This window comes from Geotrypetes seraphini, chromosome 3 (genome assembly GCF_902459505.1).
Source record: "Geotrypetes seraphini chromosome 3, aGeoSer1.1, whole genome shotgun sequence".
Lineage (NCBI taxonomy): Eukaryota > Metazoa > Chordata > Amphibia > Gymnophiona > Dermophiidae > Geotrypetes > Geotrypetes seraphini.
In genome coordinates this window covers 56,510,674-56,527,423 of record NC_047086.1, presented here as the reverse complement: position 1 = coordinate 56,527,423, position 16,750 = coordinate 56,510,674, and the positions used below count along the sequence as shown (strand labels likewise).

Sequence of the window (16,750 nt, the reverse complement as noted above, 5' to 3'; positions counted from 1 at the left end):
AAGGCCATGCTTCCCCTCCCCCCAAACATGACCCACGGTGACACAAGGCCATGCTTCCCCTCGCAGCGGTGTCGCCTACGAGTGTTACATTTATTTATTTATTAACTGCTCATCTCCCAGATCCAACTGGGTCAAACCCCATTTTCCGCCCCACCTAAAGCTACAACCACCTTCCCCCCAACCCCATAAACTGAACCAAACCCATCCAAGTCCACATATAACCTGTAAACCCCCCCCCCCCACGACACAAAGCATAACACCAGCACACATGGGAGGGAAGGCGGGATAATTTTTTCCTGAAGAGACTACTCTATTGTTCCCCTTTCCTCACAGAATTCACTCCAGTCTGCCACAACATCCAACCAATCCTGTGACTGCTCCATTCCATCACCTTAGAAACCTCTCTAATCCTTTTTCTTTCTTACAAGCTCTGTCTATTAACCCTTTCTTACCTGCTCTTATAAACTTGTCAATCCTGATTCTACATACCCTTAACATCACCTCATATATTCTCCTCACCCTCTGCCCCCCCCCCCCCCCATTTCACCCACACTATCATCCAATAAATATTACCAGCAGGTGACATCAGCTCAGCTATTGTTAGATCACACCAGATGAATCGGGTGTTCTTCTGTATCCTGGCTATGCTTGTTTTACACATCAGGTTTATACAATAGGGTTACATTTCAGTTGTACTGGGTTTTGGTTTTGGTTTTATTTTTTGTAATATCCTCAATCTTGAAAAATACTGCAGCAACTCTGAAGAGTTTCTATCCAGGACTTTTCATACTGGAACAATTTTATAGGCTATGTTAGAATTTAATGGCAGCTAGACAAAGGCTAGTGCCAGTGCTATTTATAGCATCTGCATTGAACTCAGCTCTTCATAACAGAACAAGTTGCTGCTGTCTGATTCATTGCAAATACTGTACATCTGGAATCAGCTATTTAATTCTAGTGTAGTGCGAGTCAATTTAATCCTAGTGCAGACCCGAATAGCATTTGATGTGTAATCCCTCTTGTACAAAGGAAGAACATAAATAATAAACTTTAAAAGGATATAAAGGAAGGAACCATAGGAAAATAATGAAAATATGCCCATAGAACAAACTTCTGTTTAGTTTTAATTCAATTGTCTCAGCTGAATTCTATATAATTTCCCTTTAAAGAATCCAATAAAAAAAATATTCAGTGCCATTAACTAATTTGCCACGCTTCGCATATTAAGAGTTTTTCCAGCAACATGAATAAAACGCTTCTTCAAGAAATACTTTTCAAGCAAAGAAATTGTTATAGCATGCTGCTGAGCTTATAATAAATGGATTGCAAATATAGGGTAAATATAAACCAGGTGATTTTGAACTAGTGGTTTTGAAGCCTCTTACAGCCACAGATTGAATTAGACTTTGATATTAAATGCCAGGCTATGTCTGGGCAGCAGCATTGAATATTCAGGTCCTTAGCGGACCCAGACATTATATAGGTGCTGGCTGATAGTCCGTGCTAATACCCGTTATCTATTGGGAAAAGGTAGGACTGATTTTTCTGCAGTCCTCTACCTAGTTATGTATACAGACACCAGCACTGAATATTGTCAGTGCATGGATATCTTCCGGGTCTGCCCAAACTCCACCTTCATAGCGCCACAGCATTAACCAGACAGTGCTGTGGATATTCAGCGGCACTAGATAGCTAAGTGGCAGGAGCCTTTCTTGCCCCTTTAAACTTCTTGGAATATCTACCCCCCAAATCACTAATATCATGATGTGTATTGCATGTACTAGATGTATACAAAAATATGCAGTGAAATGTGGTAGATAGTCCTTGTTCCTTAGAGATGACAATCTAGTAAAACCAGACACGAAGCCCAATAAAGAAAAGATTAGACTTGTTAAATAATTAAGGTATGCATACAAATTGGCTGTGTGTGCAAATTTATGCACACACATTAGGACGCCGTATACAGAATTTGGGCCTTAATGTGCACTACTAATATGAGTATTGCCTGTAAGATGGGACTAGAGACTGTGGCCTTCATGATTTGCTTGTACTGTGTCTTTAATTGAAAGAAATTAAAAAAAAAAAAATTAAAGTTGAAAAAAAATCTAATAGACATCAACTGCCAACATTGAAAAGCTGTGTCAAGCCCATGGTAATCTACAGGTGCCTTGACTGACCCGATTCAAACATTTAAAGAGAGAAAGAGATAATGGTTACTGCAGATGGGCAAACTGGATGGTCCATTTGGTCTTCATCTGCCATCATGTTTCTATGTTTCTATGACTTAAGCAGAGGAACGGTAGCTTTTACTTGAACATTTGCAGACCTCAAGCATCAGATTCGTTGATGTTCAATTAAATGCTATCGCTCCTCTGCTTAAGTCCACACACTTTAAGGGCCTCTTCTACTAAACCGCGCTAGCGGTTTTAGCGCGGGGAGCCGCGCTGAATGGCCCGCGCTGCTCCCGACGCTCATAGGAACTCAATGAGCGTTGGGAGCAGCGCGGGCCATTCAGCGCGGCTCCCCACGCTAAAACTGCTAGCCCGGATTAGTAGAAGAGGGGGTAAATGTTTGAGTCATAGCCTCTCTGTCCTAATTCACAGTCTCATCTTTTCTCTGTTGGGCTTCATGTCTGTTTTTACATCTGGTGGTGCTACAGAAGTTATAAGTAGTGTAATGGCAATCATCCTTTCCTTGTATAGTGTGAAGTACTGTAGTTATTCATCATGTGAGTTGCTATAAGAAAGAATAATCTAGAGGTCAGTCTGACACAGACTCAGTTGATGAATGACATTTATACTTGGATCAGATAACACTGATCTAATCTAACCTAATACACAACTTATTAATCGTACTATAGCAAAAAGGTTCAAGGCGAGTTACATCCAAAGAAGCCGTAGAATCAACAGGAAAATACAAAAGCAATCAATAATTAAAATATCATCATACCATGAATATTGCAACAAATCACATAAAAAGGTTTTCAAATTTTTACAAAACCTTAAGTAATTGATATCGGTCCTAATGTGAACAGGTAGATTATTCCAAATTGGAACAACAGCGTAAACAACAACAAAAAAGAGTTGAGCTGTCATTTATACCATACTCCTCTAATCTGTAGAAAATGTAGTAATAAAGTGCCACCTAATCTGGTGAAAGACTAATGCAAATAAGAAAAATACAAAATCAGATTATCTGAAGAATCAGTCTGTATTATATGATGAACTATGCAAGCTGATGATAATATGTATGTTAGATACTTGAGTGATCATAGCCACACTATTGTGAGTGTGACATTTCTGGTAGGATACTGCAGTGGTTGATCAACTGCAGCCCAGCCATCTGGGGGGGGTGGAGTCCCCTAACCAGATATTAGCTTTGACTGACCCTACTTAGTTTCTGAGATCTAATGAGTCTGAGCTCTCCTGGGCAGCATATTCACAGTTGTCTTGAATTTCCTTTACCAAAATAATAAAGTACAACTTCCCCCCTAACTCTGAATAATTTATGAAGTAGTATGTCTCTGTACCGTTATTTATTATGATTACTTTTTTATTAGAATTTTGTCCTTGGAACTCATTGATTATAAATATTTAATCCCCATATTGTTTAGTTAGCCTCTGATTCCCACAAATCTTTCAAGATGCTCTGCATAAAAATAACTAATATCAATAGAAATTAAATATGCACAGCCAGTACTAATGAAATCTTGACTTTATTTTTGGTACCAGTAGCCACTCACCTTGAAGTTTATGAAAGCATCAGAACTTCAGTTAATTACCTTAGTTTAATTAATTGGCAGCAGTTATACATTACTGGAAATCTGCAGTACTCTAATAAACTGTAGGTTACCATGGGTTGAGAGAGCTTTGCAGTGCTGGCAGTTGATATCTATTCGTTTTTTTTTTTTGTTTGGGGAGGGGTTCAATTAAAGATAGATACAAGCAAATCACCAAGGCCCACAGTCTCTAGTCCAATCTTACAAGCCATACTCAAAGTACCATGTTTCTCCGAAAATAAGACCTACCTCCAAATAAGCCCTAGTCCATGAATTTGCCGGCAGTAGCACTTCCCTCTGCCCCCACCACACAACCGAACCCCCGCTGACTCTTCCATCTCTCACTCCCATCCAACCGAGACCTCCAACCATGAGACCTACTACCTCCCTCCACAGAGCAGTGTCAGCAGCACTCTAAACAGGCTGCTTCGTGGCCTTCTCCCGCCGGGGCATTCCCTCAGCTGCATCACCGATGATGTCATCAACAACGCGGTGCATGGAAGGCCCCGGCGGGAGAAGGCCACGAAGCAGCCTGTTTAGAGTGTTGCTGATGCTGCTCTGTGGAGGGAGGTATGTAGGTCTCGCGGTCAGCGGGTTTGGATGGGTGGCGGGGAGGGCTGTTCAAGGTTTTTGCTGCAGCTGCACGGAAGGAGGGATAGAAGCAGGACAAGGGTTCTGCTGCATGAGGGAGGGAAAGCACAAGGGGATGGGTGAGAGGGGAGGAAAGATGCTGTACATGTGAGGGAAAGAAAGGAAAAAGAAAGAATTGGGGTGCAGGAGAGGAATGGAGAGATGATCATTGTACATGAGAAAAATAAGACCTACCCTGAAAATAAGACCTAGTGCGTTTTTTGAGTCCAAAATTAATATAAGACACTGTCTTATTTTTGGGGAAACACGGTAGTAGTGCACATCAAGGCCCAGATTCTATATATGGTGTCCTAGGGTGCGTGTGTAAATTGGCACATATAGCCAATTTGTGTGCATACTTTAATTATTTAACAAGCCAATTGGCAGCAATATTTGGCAATGAACACTTAATAATCAACATTAATTGCCACTAATTAGAACTTATGTGCCAACTTTTTAAGTGCATTTTATAAAGTGGTGCATGTCATTTCTAGTGTGCAAATCCCCAAAGAGGGCGTGGCCAGGGAAGAAGCATGGGCAGATCATAGGCATTCCTAAAATTTAGGCGCACTGTTATAGAATATGCCTGATACATACACGATTTAGATGTAGGTATTTAGGTCTAGTGATGTGTAAGGCCACTACACGCAATTCTGTATATGGAACATGCCTTTCATAGAATTGTACTAAACACTCTTCTGATTGGCATCAATTTTTCAGGGGCCATATATAAAATGTGGGCCTAAGATTGTATAAGGGGCCACTGAAAAGTTTCAGCCCATCCAAGAACAGAATGATGTGTAGCCATGAAACGTATAAGTTTTTCCATTGGCTTCACATCATTCTATTCTTGGCTGGGCAGAGACCTTTTCAGTGGCCCTTCATACATATCTAATCAATTTAATATACTATAGTATAATCTCGTTATAACGGACTTCAAGGGACCTGGAAAAACGGTCCGTTATATCCAGAGTCCATTATATCCAGAGTTGCATTTTTTCAAAATTTAATTTAGGTCAATTTGAAACAACGTTCAATCAATGAACAACAGTCACTGCACAACCATATCAGCAACATCAAGAACAAAACTCAGCAAAATATTGGTATGGCACGAAATGATTGCAAAACCAGAACACTTAAAGATGTTCTAAAACATTATGTTGTACTCTACTGGAAAGGAAAATACTCTGTCATTTTCTTCTGGGCTGTATTTTGATACTATATCACCAGCATGCCATGTGCCTTGTAGGCGGAGCCTGCATGTCCATTATAGAAGAAGAAAATTACAGCTAAAAGTAGCTTTCGGGACCAAAATAGTAGTCCGTTATATCCAAAAGTCCGTTATATGTGAGTCCACTATATCTGATGATTTTTTGTATGTTTATAATGGTGCTCGGCTGGGTCCAGCGGACCTCATCCGGTATAGGCGAGGTTCCGTTATAAGCAAGTCCGTTATAACGAGATTATACTGTACTAGTCTTTAAGCCCGTTACATTAATGGGTGCTAGAATATGTATGTGTGTGTGTGTGTATTTCTTTCTCTCTCTCTCTCCTTAGCCTGTTTCTGTATTTCTTTCTTTCTGTCTTTCTTTTTCCTCGGCGGTCCACCACCACCCCTTGCCTGCTCCCCCTGTCCATTCTCCCTTCCTTTTTCTTCCCCTGTGTCCACCACCACCCCTTCACTGGTCCCCTTATCCAGCAGCAGCCCTTCTCCCTTTGTTTTAACTCCCCCCCCTGTCCAGCAGCACCTCTTTCTTGCTCCCCCTGTCCAGCGGTAGGCCTCCCTTCCTATTTTTGCCCCCCCCGGTCCATCAGCACCTCTTCCCCTGTCCAGCAGTACCTCTTTTCTGTTCCCCCTGTCCAGAAGTAGGCCTCCCTTCCTTTTTTTGCCCCCCCCCGTCCCTCCCCCGTCCATCAGCACCTCTTCCCCTGTCCAGCAGTACCTCTTTTCTGTTCCCCCTGTCCAGCAGTAAGCCTCCCTTCCTTTCTCCCCCGTCCATCAGCACCTCTTCCCATGTCCAGCAGCAACCCTTACCTCCACCGACATCTGCCTAAAGCCGCCGCGGCCTGAAGACACCGACAGCCTCTGCAGCCTGCTCCCACTCCTTCCTCGTCGTCCGTCCCCCCGTCCCCCCTGGGAAGCTTTGTTTCCGGCTTCGGCAGCCTCCTGTCTGCGGGCCGGCCGCCTGCGCCGCAGCTCCTCTCTCGATCCCCGCCTGGTGCGGTTCGAGAGAGGAGCCTAGTACTGGCAGGTGCGCCTGTGCCCCCCCTCCCCCTCCGAATCAGTGGCAGACTGCAAACCGCCAAATGCTCCACAGTTGCGCGCCTTCAGCCCCCGCATGCGCACTTAGAATGTTGCCACAGAAGCACACCTCAGGGCGCCAGCGCTCACGAATTTTCAAGAGCGCATGCGCCTCTAGCATTTTATTATTATTGATTATATAATATAGTAATATATTACATAATATGCTTTTGTACTCCTCCATTAAATGAACTTCTTAATTTTTTGCTGCTGCCATATTGGAAAACAGACCCAGTCTCTGGCTTTACTCTTTTTTTGTCACCAGTGTTCTGTATTTATTTCATGCTTTCTTGAGCTATGCTACTTTGTTTGCTTTTCTCATCTCCAATATGAGATTAATCTATCTATCCATCATCTTGTCTTTTTGAATTGGGTTTTACTAAATGGTACAGAGGTTTTTAGTGTGGGCCAGCGAGGTAAATGCTCCAATGCTCATAGGAATTCTTTGAATGTCAGAACATTTACCTCGCTAGCCTGCACTAAAAACCTCTAGCATTGTTTAGTAAAAGGAGCCCTTAAGTATTAAAGTAATGCATGAAGACATAAGAACATAATTACCGCATTAGCACCTATCAACACCTATTTTGTAGGTGATGTGGTCTCATGTGGTGGTATGGGTTTATGAGGTAATCCCGCACTAATTAGTTAGGCCCGGATTCTCTAAACGGCACTATTGACATCAGCTGCCTTATAAGAGACCACCAATCATGTGTCAAACCTGAGATGGTGCCATTTAGAGAATCACGCCTCCGGCAAAGGTAGGTGCCAGAAATGTAGGCCAGGGGTTTCAAGGCCTACATTTCCGGCTCCTACCTTTGACATGTATCGAGTACAAAAGATCCTACAGCCATTTCCTACCTCAGCTATGGAACTGACTACCCACACAGATCAGGTCGCTAGACTCACTAATGACCTTCCGCAGAGCAGTAAAGACCTTCCTCTTTCGCCAATCGGGCCATTAAAAACTGACTCCTCAATATACTTCTCCTAGTACTCTTCGCTATGACCAGTCTGGTCTCTAGAATAAGCTCTGTTATTGTCTACTGTAACCTATTTGTTGTAATGACTAGTCTGTTTTCAAACGATTGTGAATGTCTACTTGTAACCCGTTCTGATCTTCTGGGAGAATGGGATAAAAATCTAAATAAATAAATGGCAACATTAGCGCATGGAAAAAGGAAAGATGAACCACCCTACTATTATGGTAAAAATGGCCTTATTGGGTAGGAGAAACCCAAACAAGGGTGTGCTAATGACACTTTATATCACCACTTAATAAAAGGACCCCTAAAAGTCCTCATTGTGGGCAGCTTTTTACTAGGAAGATCTCCTCCTTAATCTCCCATTTCTTTCTCATTAAAAAAAAAAAAACCCATAAGAATAACCATATTGAATAAGACCAATTGTCCATCTAGCCCAGAAACCTGTTTCCATAGTGGCCAGTCCAGGTCACAAATACCTGGCAGATACCCAAATAGTAGCAACATACCATGCAAGCAGTGGCTTCCCCCATGTCTGTCTCAATAGCAGACTATGGACTTTTGCTCCAGGAACTTGTCCTAACCTTTTTTTAAACATTCTACACTAACCGCTCTTATCAGATCATCTGGCAATGAGTTCCAGAGATTAACTATTCTTTGAGAGAAAAAATATTTTCTCCTATTTATTTTAAAAATATTTCCATGTAATTTCATTGAGTGTCCCCCTAGTCTGAAATTGAAAGGAAGCTCTTGAATGAGGGGTCATAGGATCAAGGTGAAAGTGGATAGACTCAAAAGTAATACTGCGGAAATACTTTGTTACAGAAAAGGTGCTGAATTTGTGGAATGGTTTTCCAGGGGAAATGGTGAAGACAAAAACTCTACTTAAATTCAAGAAAGCTTGATATAAGCTTGAATATAGGATCTCTAAAGGAGAGGAAGGGATAGTAAATAGCATGGATGGGCAGACTGGATAGGGCATATGGGGCCTAATATTGAGACCATGGGAGGCACAGTGGGTACCACTCGCAGTCCATGGTGATACCAGATATTTAATGCCAGGTCCATATTCAACCACCAGCATTTAATATCCGGGTCAAGGTTTGCCACCACATACTTAGTTGGTCAAGTTGATAGTCAGCAGCTGGCCAGCTAAGGCCTAGCAACAACGATAGGCCTAGTGACAAAAATAGGGATTTTGGTGGCCACTGAATATCAGTAGATAGCTGGCTATATGGTATGTGGCCAACCAGGAACCTTTCCTAGCTGGCCAAATAGTGCTAAAGATCTGCCATATGGTCTTTATCTGTTTTCATTTTTCTCTGCTTTTATGGATAATCAATGTCGGTACTGCTGCTGCTGGCTGAATATTGAATGGTGTAAAAAGAATAATAATAATAATTACTCATTTCACCCCTGTCTCCTGAATTTCATTAACATCATTATAATGAAATGGTTCTCAGTTCATTTGTGTCTATCAATTAAGCCCTGTATAACTGTAAACAAGGACACAGAGGTGATAATAACCTGCACAGAGCAACAATTACAGGGCACACTATTGTAGATGGGTCATTTTGATCTTTATCTGCCATCATCTACTAGATTGGGTGCCAATATTGTATTTGAATTGTTGATATTTTGTGTAATTCATTTTTTTATTTTGATGGTGGCAGCATCTCTGAATCATTTTTGGAAAAGGTTAAGAAATAAACCTGAAAGTAACAAACAAGAGTAGTAGTAGTAGCAGCTGTTCCAGGGAAGAGCAGATGTTAATTGAGCTTACTGGGATTTAGCTTTAACATCCAAGAGTCTATAAATACAATGGATATTAGCATCTCTTTCTGATCACTCAGTCATGCTAACATTCACACACTGCCTTAATTTAAAGATAGCATATGGTGAGCTTGACTGAGATGGCTGTTTTCTGAAGGAACTCTGCAGGATGCCCTCAGCCTGACTAACAATTAAGCATAAAACTAAATCCCAGGTTTTTTCTGTGGATCTTGATGGCTCTCTTACCAGAGCCTTAGCTGTGTGCAATAGAACTCCAAAAGCCTTCACATGGCCCTCGTCAATAGGCAATATAAGCTGCCTCCCTCGAAGCAGTGGATTTCTCCAATGTAACTCCTCCCCCTCCCGCCCCCTGAAGTCTGCCATTTGGACATAGACGAGAGTAGAAATGCAGCTGCATGGCAATGGCAAGAAGAAGATAGAAAAACACTGTGGGGAGAATGTGGGAAAAATTATTTTCGCTGTCAGAAACTGGAGATGGTTTAATTGTTGAGGAGGCAAGTTTGGAATCTGCTGTTCTGTTCAGTCTGTTCATTGAACAGATACTGGGAGTATAATTGGATCTTTTGGAGGTTGCAGGATTGCAACTGTCCCTCTACGATGACTGCAGGTCTTCAAGTTGGAGGTTATTTGGGTCATTATGTCAGGCCTTCAGTCTTTGCCTCAGAGCTCAAATGCAGAAAGTATCTTTACAGTTAAAGCTAATTGTTGATGAGTCGCCATTGTGAAATCAGGTATGAAAAAATTGGAAAATAAAGTTGGAATATATAATGGAAAACTTAAGAAATGTGAATCCCACGATGAGACCCAGATGAAAGATAGTCTGAATCTGTAGGGGAAGGTAGAAGCACAGGAAAATATAGTTAGACATAAGAACTTGTGTCTAATTAATTTTCAAAACGTTTATTCCAGTATAGCTTATAATATGCTTTAAAATACCTCCTTGAGTTTCTGAAGAAGTATCCATGACTTTGATCTCCAACATGTATTATTTTTCCTTGGGAAACAAAAGTCCTTCTTAAGTCCAGTTAACTGGAATTTCTGTGGACCATTAGACCTACAGGAACTGATTTCTTGAGAACTCTGGTATGAAAGTGATGGTACCTGCTACTCTTTTGAGTCAATTATAGTTGGATGCTAATAAGGAATGACCTTTGAAACTTTTCATTTCAAGAATATATGGTTCATGAATGTATCCTTTTGACTAGAACTCAGGTACTGCAGATTAGAATAACTGGTACCCATGTTAAATGTATCCTCATAGAAACATAGAACATAGAAATATGATGGCAGATAAAGGCCAAATGACCCATCCAGTCTGCCCATCCACAGTAACCATTATGTCTTCCTCTCTCTAAGAGATCCCACGTGCCTATCCCAGGCTTTCTTGAAATCAGACACAGTCTCTGTCTCCACCACCTCTATGGGGACACTGTTCCATGCATCTAACACCCTTTCGGTAAAAAAGTATTTCTTTAGATTACTCCAGAGCCTATCACCTCTTAACTTCATCTTATGCCCTCTCATTCCAGAGCTTCCTTTCAAATGTGGAGGAGTGTGTGGTGCAGTGGTTGGATCTACAGCCTCAGCACCCTGGGGTTGTGGGTTCAAGCCCCGCGCTCCTTGTGACCCTGGGCAAGTCACTCAGTCCTCCATAGCCCCAGGTACGTTAGATAGATTGTGAGCCCACCGGGACAGATAAGGAAAATGCTTGAGTATCTGATTGTAAAAACCGCTTAGATAACCTTGATAGGCGGTATATAAAATCCTAAGAAACTTGAAACGACTCGTGCGCATTTACATTGCATAGGTATTTAAACATCTCTATCTTATCTCCCCTCACCTTTCCTCCAAAGTATACAGATTGAGATCTTTAAGTCTGTCCCCTACGCCTTATGACAAAGACCACACACCATTTTAGTAGCCTCCTTTGGATCGACTCCATCCTTTTTATATCTTTTGAAGGCTCTGCCTCCAGAATTGCACACAATATTCTAAATGAGGTTTCACCAGAGTCTTACATAGGGGCATAATTACCTCCTTTTTCCTACTGGCCAGACCTCTTCCTATGCACCCTAGCATCCTTCTAGCTTTCACCATCTCCTTTTCAACCTGTTGGGCCACCTTAAGATCATCACATACATTCACACCCAAGTCCCAAGTGGGGTCTTTAATATTTTCTTTGGGCCTCTATAGCTCTCAGAATTTGTTGTCAATGATTGCAGCAACCTCTACTACCCCTCAGTGAATTGCCTTCTTTTTTCCGTTTATGTATTAGGGACTTGGTCCACTTCTTACTGCTTTCTTTTCCGTTTCTTTTTTCCTTTATATTATTGTGATTTTTATTTATTTATACAATTTTCTATACCGTTCTCCCAAGGGAGCTCAGAACGGTTTGCATGAATTTATTCAGGTACTCAAGCATTTTTCCCTGTCTGTCCCAGCAGGCTCACAATCTGTCTAATGTACCTGAGGCAATGGGGGGAGTAAGTGACTTGCCCAAGGAGCAGCGTGGGTTTGAACCCACAACCCCAGGGTGCTGAGGCTGTAGCTTTAACCACTGCGCCACCCCCCCCCCCCCCTTTCTTTCCATCTTTTCCTTAGCTCTTCTTTTTTATTTGGTGGACTAATTTTAGTGTAATATGACTTGACTAATTTTTTTGCCTATAGTACTTCTCTGTAATATAGCGCCCTACATCTCCCTGCAGTGTATGTTCAGTTGCTTCATTTCGGATATTTTCTTATTAGATGGATTTTTAGAAACACTACTGTATCTTTTGAACAGTTTCTTGCTCATTGTGGGGCCCTCCCCAGCACAGGTTTTTTCCCATGTGCTGCTGGAAAATGTCTGATTTTTCCTATTTCTTCAAAAATGGCAGTGCACTAATTTTCCCATTACGAGTAGCCATTAGCACGTAAGTATTTATCAACACCTATTTTGTAGGCAGTAGGAGCTCATGTGTTAATCCAGCCCTGATCAGTTAGGCCCAGATTCTATTTACGACACCTTATGTAAGTTGAAAATGCTGTTAAAAATTTTAATAAAAAGCTTTTAAAAGAAAATGTAGGTACCCACCAGTGCCAGACCCACGCCTATGGAGGCATTTTACGACACCTAAAGGCACTGTAGGCATCACTAAGGGCTCCTTTTACTAAGGTGCGCTAGTGTTTTTAGTGTACGCACAAGATTAGCGCATGCTATAGTGTGCGCTAGCTGAAAAATTACCACCTGCTTAAAAGAAGGCGGCAGTGGCTAGCACGCGCTATTCCGTGCGTTAAGGCCCTAACGCACCTTTGTAAAAGGAGTCCTAAGACCTACAGTGGCATTAGGCATCATAAAGTACCTCCGTAGGTGCAATTCACGTGAAAGGTAGGCATCGGAAATGTAGATCTTGACAAACCCTGGCCTACATTTACAGCACCTGCTTTACACGTGGCTGCGATTTTGGAACCGGCACCGGTACGTGATTGACACACAAATGGCGCTAGTTTTGGAGGCACTGACCGATAGAAGCGCCAGTTGCAGAATCCAGCTCTTAGTGCACTAACTGATTAGTTTAGCCATGCCCATTCACCTTACCCAAACATGCCCCACAGCAATAAAACGTACATTTTATTTTTTAGCACAAGGATAGCACATACAAAAAACTACCATGAGATGCCTGAGCATATCCTATCTCAGTACATTTTAACCAGTGGTAAGCACACATTAGTGCTTACCGCAGCTCAATGCAAGCACACCTGTATGTTTACCAAAATTGATAAAGAAAGTCTATTTTTCATTTATACAAATCTCTTATCTTTTCTCTCCAACAGACAGATTTTGAAAAGGATGTGGATATTGCTTGTCGGTCAGGTAAGAACAATCTTAAAAATATACAAGTAAAATACATGTAGAAATATGTTTTTTGATATCATATCCACTGAAAGGAGTCTCAAATGTCTCATTTGTTGTCAATCTTTTAAGGAGCTCTCATCATCTTTGTTTCATAACATAACTGAACTCAGATTCCTAGGGTCACCTGACATAGTGAAATTTTTAAAGAAATTTTCCAGAATCACAACAATGGAGAAAAGTTTTTAAACAGAGAACCTGAGATGTTCACTGGAAAAATATTGTCATAATAAGGACCAAAACATCAAGGGATCCTTTTACAAAACCATGCTAGCAATCCCCTTGTGGCAAATGGATGGGAGGGATGGGAATAAGATGAAGGTGGGGGTATGTGACAAAGGAAAGAGTAGGTAACCCAAAAAGAAAGAACTTAGGCCTGGATTCTCTAACCAGTGCTGTTGACAACAGCCACCTTAAAAGCGGCCGCCGATCGCATATCAATCGCACAATGGTGCCTTTAGAGAATCGCGCCACTGTCAAAGGTAGGCACCAGAAATGTAGGCCAGGGTTTTCAAGGCCTACATTTCTGGTGCCTCCCTTTGATGTTAGCCAAACCTACAGCAGCATTAGGCGCCATAAAGCGCCTACTGAGGTGCGAATCTGGTGCTGTTTTTTAGGCCTCAGTAGGCCTAAAATCAGTTTAAAATGTTGTTTAAGCAGCATTTTTCGCTGAGCTTAGGCACCTATCAGCACTTAATAAACTGGCACCATATACAGAATATGGGCCTTCTACCTTTAAATAGAACTCCTATGAGGAGATTCCATCCCCCTCTCCTCTTAGCAAGTAACACAAATAGCACACCTAGCTTTCCTGATTGCATTCATTTCCTATAGGCTTCATCACATTTGCCATGCAGGAATCGCTAGCGCTAGCACCCGAGTAATTTACAGTGGGAGAAAGGACATTTTTACTGTTTGCAATAAAAGGATGCTCCATCTGTAACATGAACAAACTGCTACTGCTCTAGAATAGAAATAGGAAAACATCTTATAAAGGAATTCATGCATGTGATATGTATGCCAGAAAGGCTTTTTGATTTCTCAGATAATAGCTAGCTCTGAGGACACTGGAACTAGGGATTTTATTCACCCCACTGAACATACAGATCTAAAATGGCTTTCACATGAGGCAGGATAAGAAATAAGCATCATCACTTACCCCAAAGAAGCTGGTGATTTTCATGAGCCAAACACCAAGCATTTCTCTAAAGGCAGCAGCAGATTAATCAGAACTGCAATAAATAACCACAAATGAATTCGTAATTCAACATTGCTGGCAAAACCTGATTACGCTGCAGTATGCTGATAGTTAGAGCTTTATTAGCTTATTATGGTTCTGATCTTTTTTTTAATGCCAGTTAATACTCTCATTCAGCAACTTTCTGATGTAAAAGAGTATTAGAAGAGATCAATAGAACATGAACTTCCCCAAAAAGCAAATACTGATCTGTGCACTTTTGAGTCTGAAGATTTGTTTCTCACAACATAGTAAAATATGGATGACTGAAATTGATTCTTTGTTTTTTTTTTTTTTTAAGAGAACAGAAGATTAGATAATTAAACTCCTCCTTTACAAACCCATAGCACAGGATTTAGCGCCAGCAGCGGCGATAACAGCTCCGACGCTCATAGGAATTCTATGAGTGTCAGAGCAGTTACCGCCGCTTCTGGCACTAAAACCCGCGCTACGCGTTAGTAAAGGAGGGGGTAAATAAAGCAGTGCATACATGACAAATATTAGCACTGATATTTCAGCTTATTAGGGCTGGTGTAAATGTTTGCAACCATCATGTAGACACGGATGCAGGGCAGGATTAACCAATAGGCCAAGTAGGCACGTGCCTAGGGCCCGAAATGGTCAGGGGGGCCCGATGAAGGAGGGCATCAACATTGTTTTTTCCAAACAGCGATGGGCCCCTCCAGCATCGATCGGCAATGCGGGGCCCCCCGATCGGCAAAGCGGGCCCCACCCCAGTCAGCAACGCAGCCCCCCCTTCGACAGAAAGTAAGACAATCAAGCAACGCGGGTAAGAAAGGCAATGGGAACTGTAATTGTGCAAGCGGTGCTGCTTGCCCAAAGCTTCCCTCTGACGCAGCTTCCTATTTCCGTTTGGATGCATGGTGGGGTGGGGTGGGGTGGGGCATGGGGCCCAGTGTACTTGTGTGCCTAGGGGCCCTCAACAAATTAATCCTGCCCTGCACGGATGGGTCCAGGTGGGTAGAGGCCCACCCACTTTCGATTTAGGCCCACTCAGCAGCAGCACACATCCTTGGCCCTGCCACCTGAAGATGTCCTCTGCAGAGCACCCTGGGCCATCTGAGCAGTGAGAAAGTCAACACTACACTTGACGCTGGTAGCACCCATGCATGCATGGGATGCTGGTGTGGACTGTTTGAAGTGTACCACTGAATTCAGGGTCGGCTCTAGCGATTATGGTGCCTTGGCCCATAAGGCACCCCAGCCAATGTCCCACTCCCCCCTCCCCCCAGCCAGTTCCCTGGTCCCAGCAGGATGCAGCTCCATAGGCCAGTGTCAGTTTCAAGCAGTAGCATCAGAGGAGGAAGTGCTACACTTCCCTTCTCTGATGCTGGCCCTCCCCCCTCATGGCAGTTGGGCCAGGCAGCAGCATCAGGGTGGCATAACCTAGGGCCAGCGCTAGCTGTTGTCATGGCGCTAGCTGTTTGGCATCCTTTAGTGCCAGTATCCTGGTCCAAAGCCTCACTTAGCCCATAGGTTAAATCAGCCCTGGCCTGAGTTCCCCGTTGCTCAGATGGCCCAGGGGGCTCTACAGAGGATATCTACAGCTGGTAGAGCTTGGGGATTCCATCCAACCAAGATGCTTTTAACACAGTGGGGTGAGGCATGGCAGAGAGAAAATGTGCGGGCCTGCTAATCCAGAAATTGACTTCTGGCTATGCCTCTGCCTTGCCTGCCAATTATGCTAGTATTTTATAAACATAAGAATAGCCATACTGGGGCAGACCATTGGTCCATCTAGCCTAGTATCCTGTTCCCAGCTGTGGCCAATCCAGGTAAAATGTACTTGGCAGAATCCCAAATAGTAGCAAGATTCCACGCTACCAATCCCAGGGTCTATCTCAATATCAGACTAAGCACTTTTCCTCTAAGAACTTTTCCAAACCTTTTTTAAACTCAGAAATGCTAATCAATGTTACCATATCCTCTGGTAACAAGTTTCAGAGCTTAACTATTCATTGAGTGAAAAAATATTTCCCCCCTATTCATTTAAAAAGTGTACCATGTAACTTCATTAAGCATCTCCTAGTCTTAGTACTTTTTGAAAGAATAAACAATCAATTCATGTTTATCCATTCTACAACACTCAGGATTTTGATGATCTCTATCATGTCCC

The 16,750-nt window shown here is 42.5% G+C and overlaps 1 protein-coding gene across 5 annotated transcripts in view; it reads left to right on the top strand.

Annotated features, from left to right (window-relative positions):
* Positions 1–16,750, top strand: part of ADGRB3 (adhesion G protein-coupled receptor B3) — a 1,500,610-nt gene that overhangs the window by 1,435,699 nt on the left and 48,161 nt on the right. For all 5 annotated transcript variants that reach the window (XM_033937354.1, XM_033937350.1, XM_033937352.1 and 2 more), the window contains one exon: positions 13,298–13,337. In XM_033937354.1, coding sequence (XP_033793245.1) covers positions 13,298–13,337 — 40 coding nt within the window. The remainder of the gene's footprint in view (positions 1–13,297; positions 13,338–16,750) is intronic.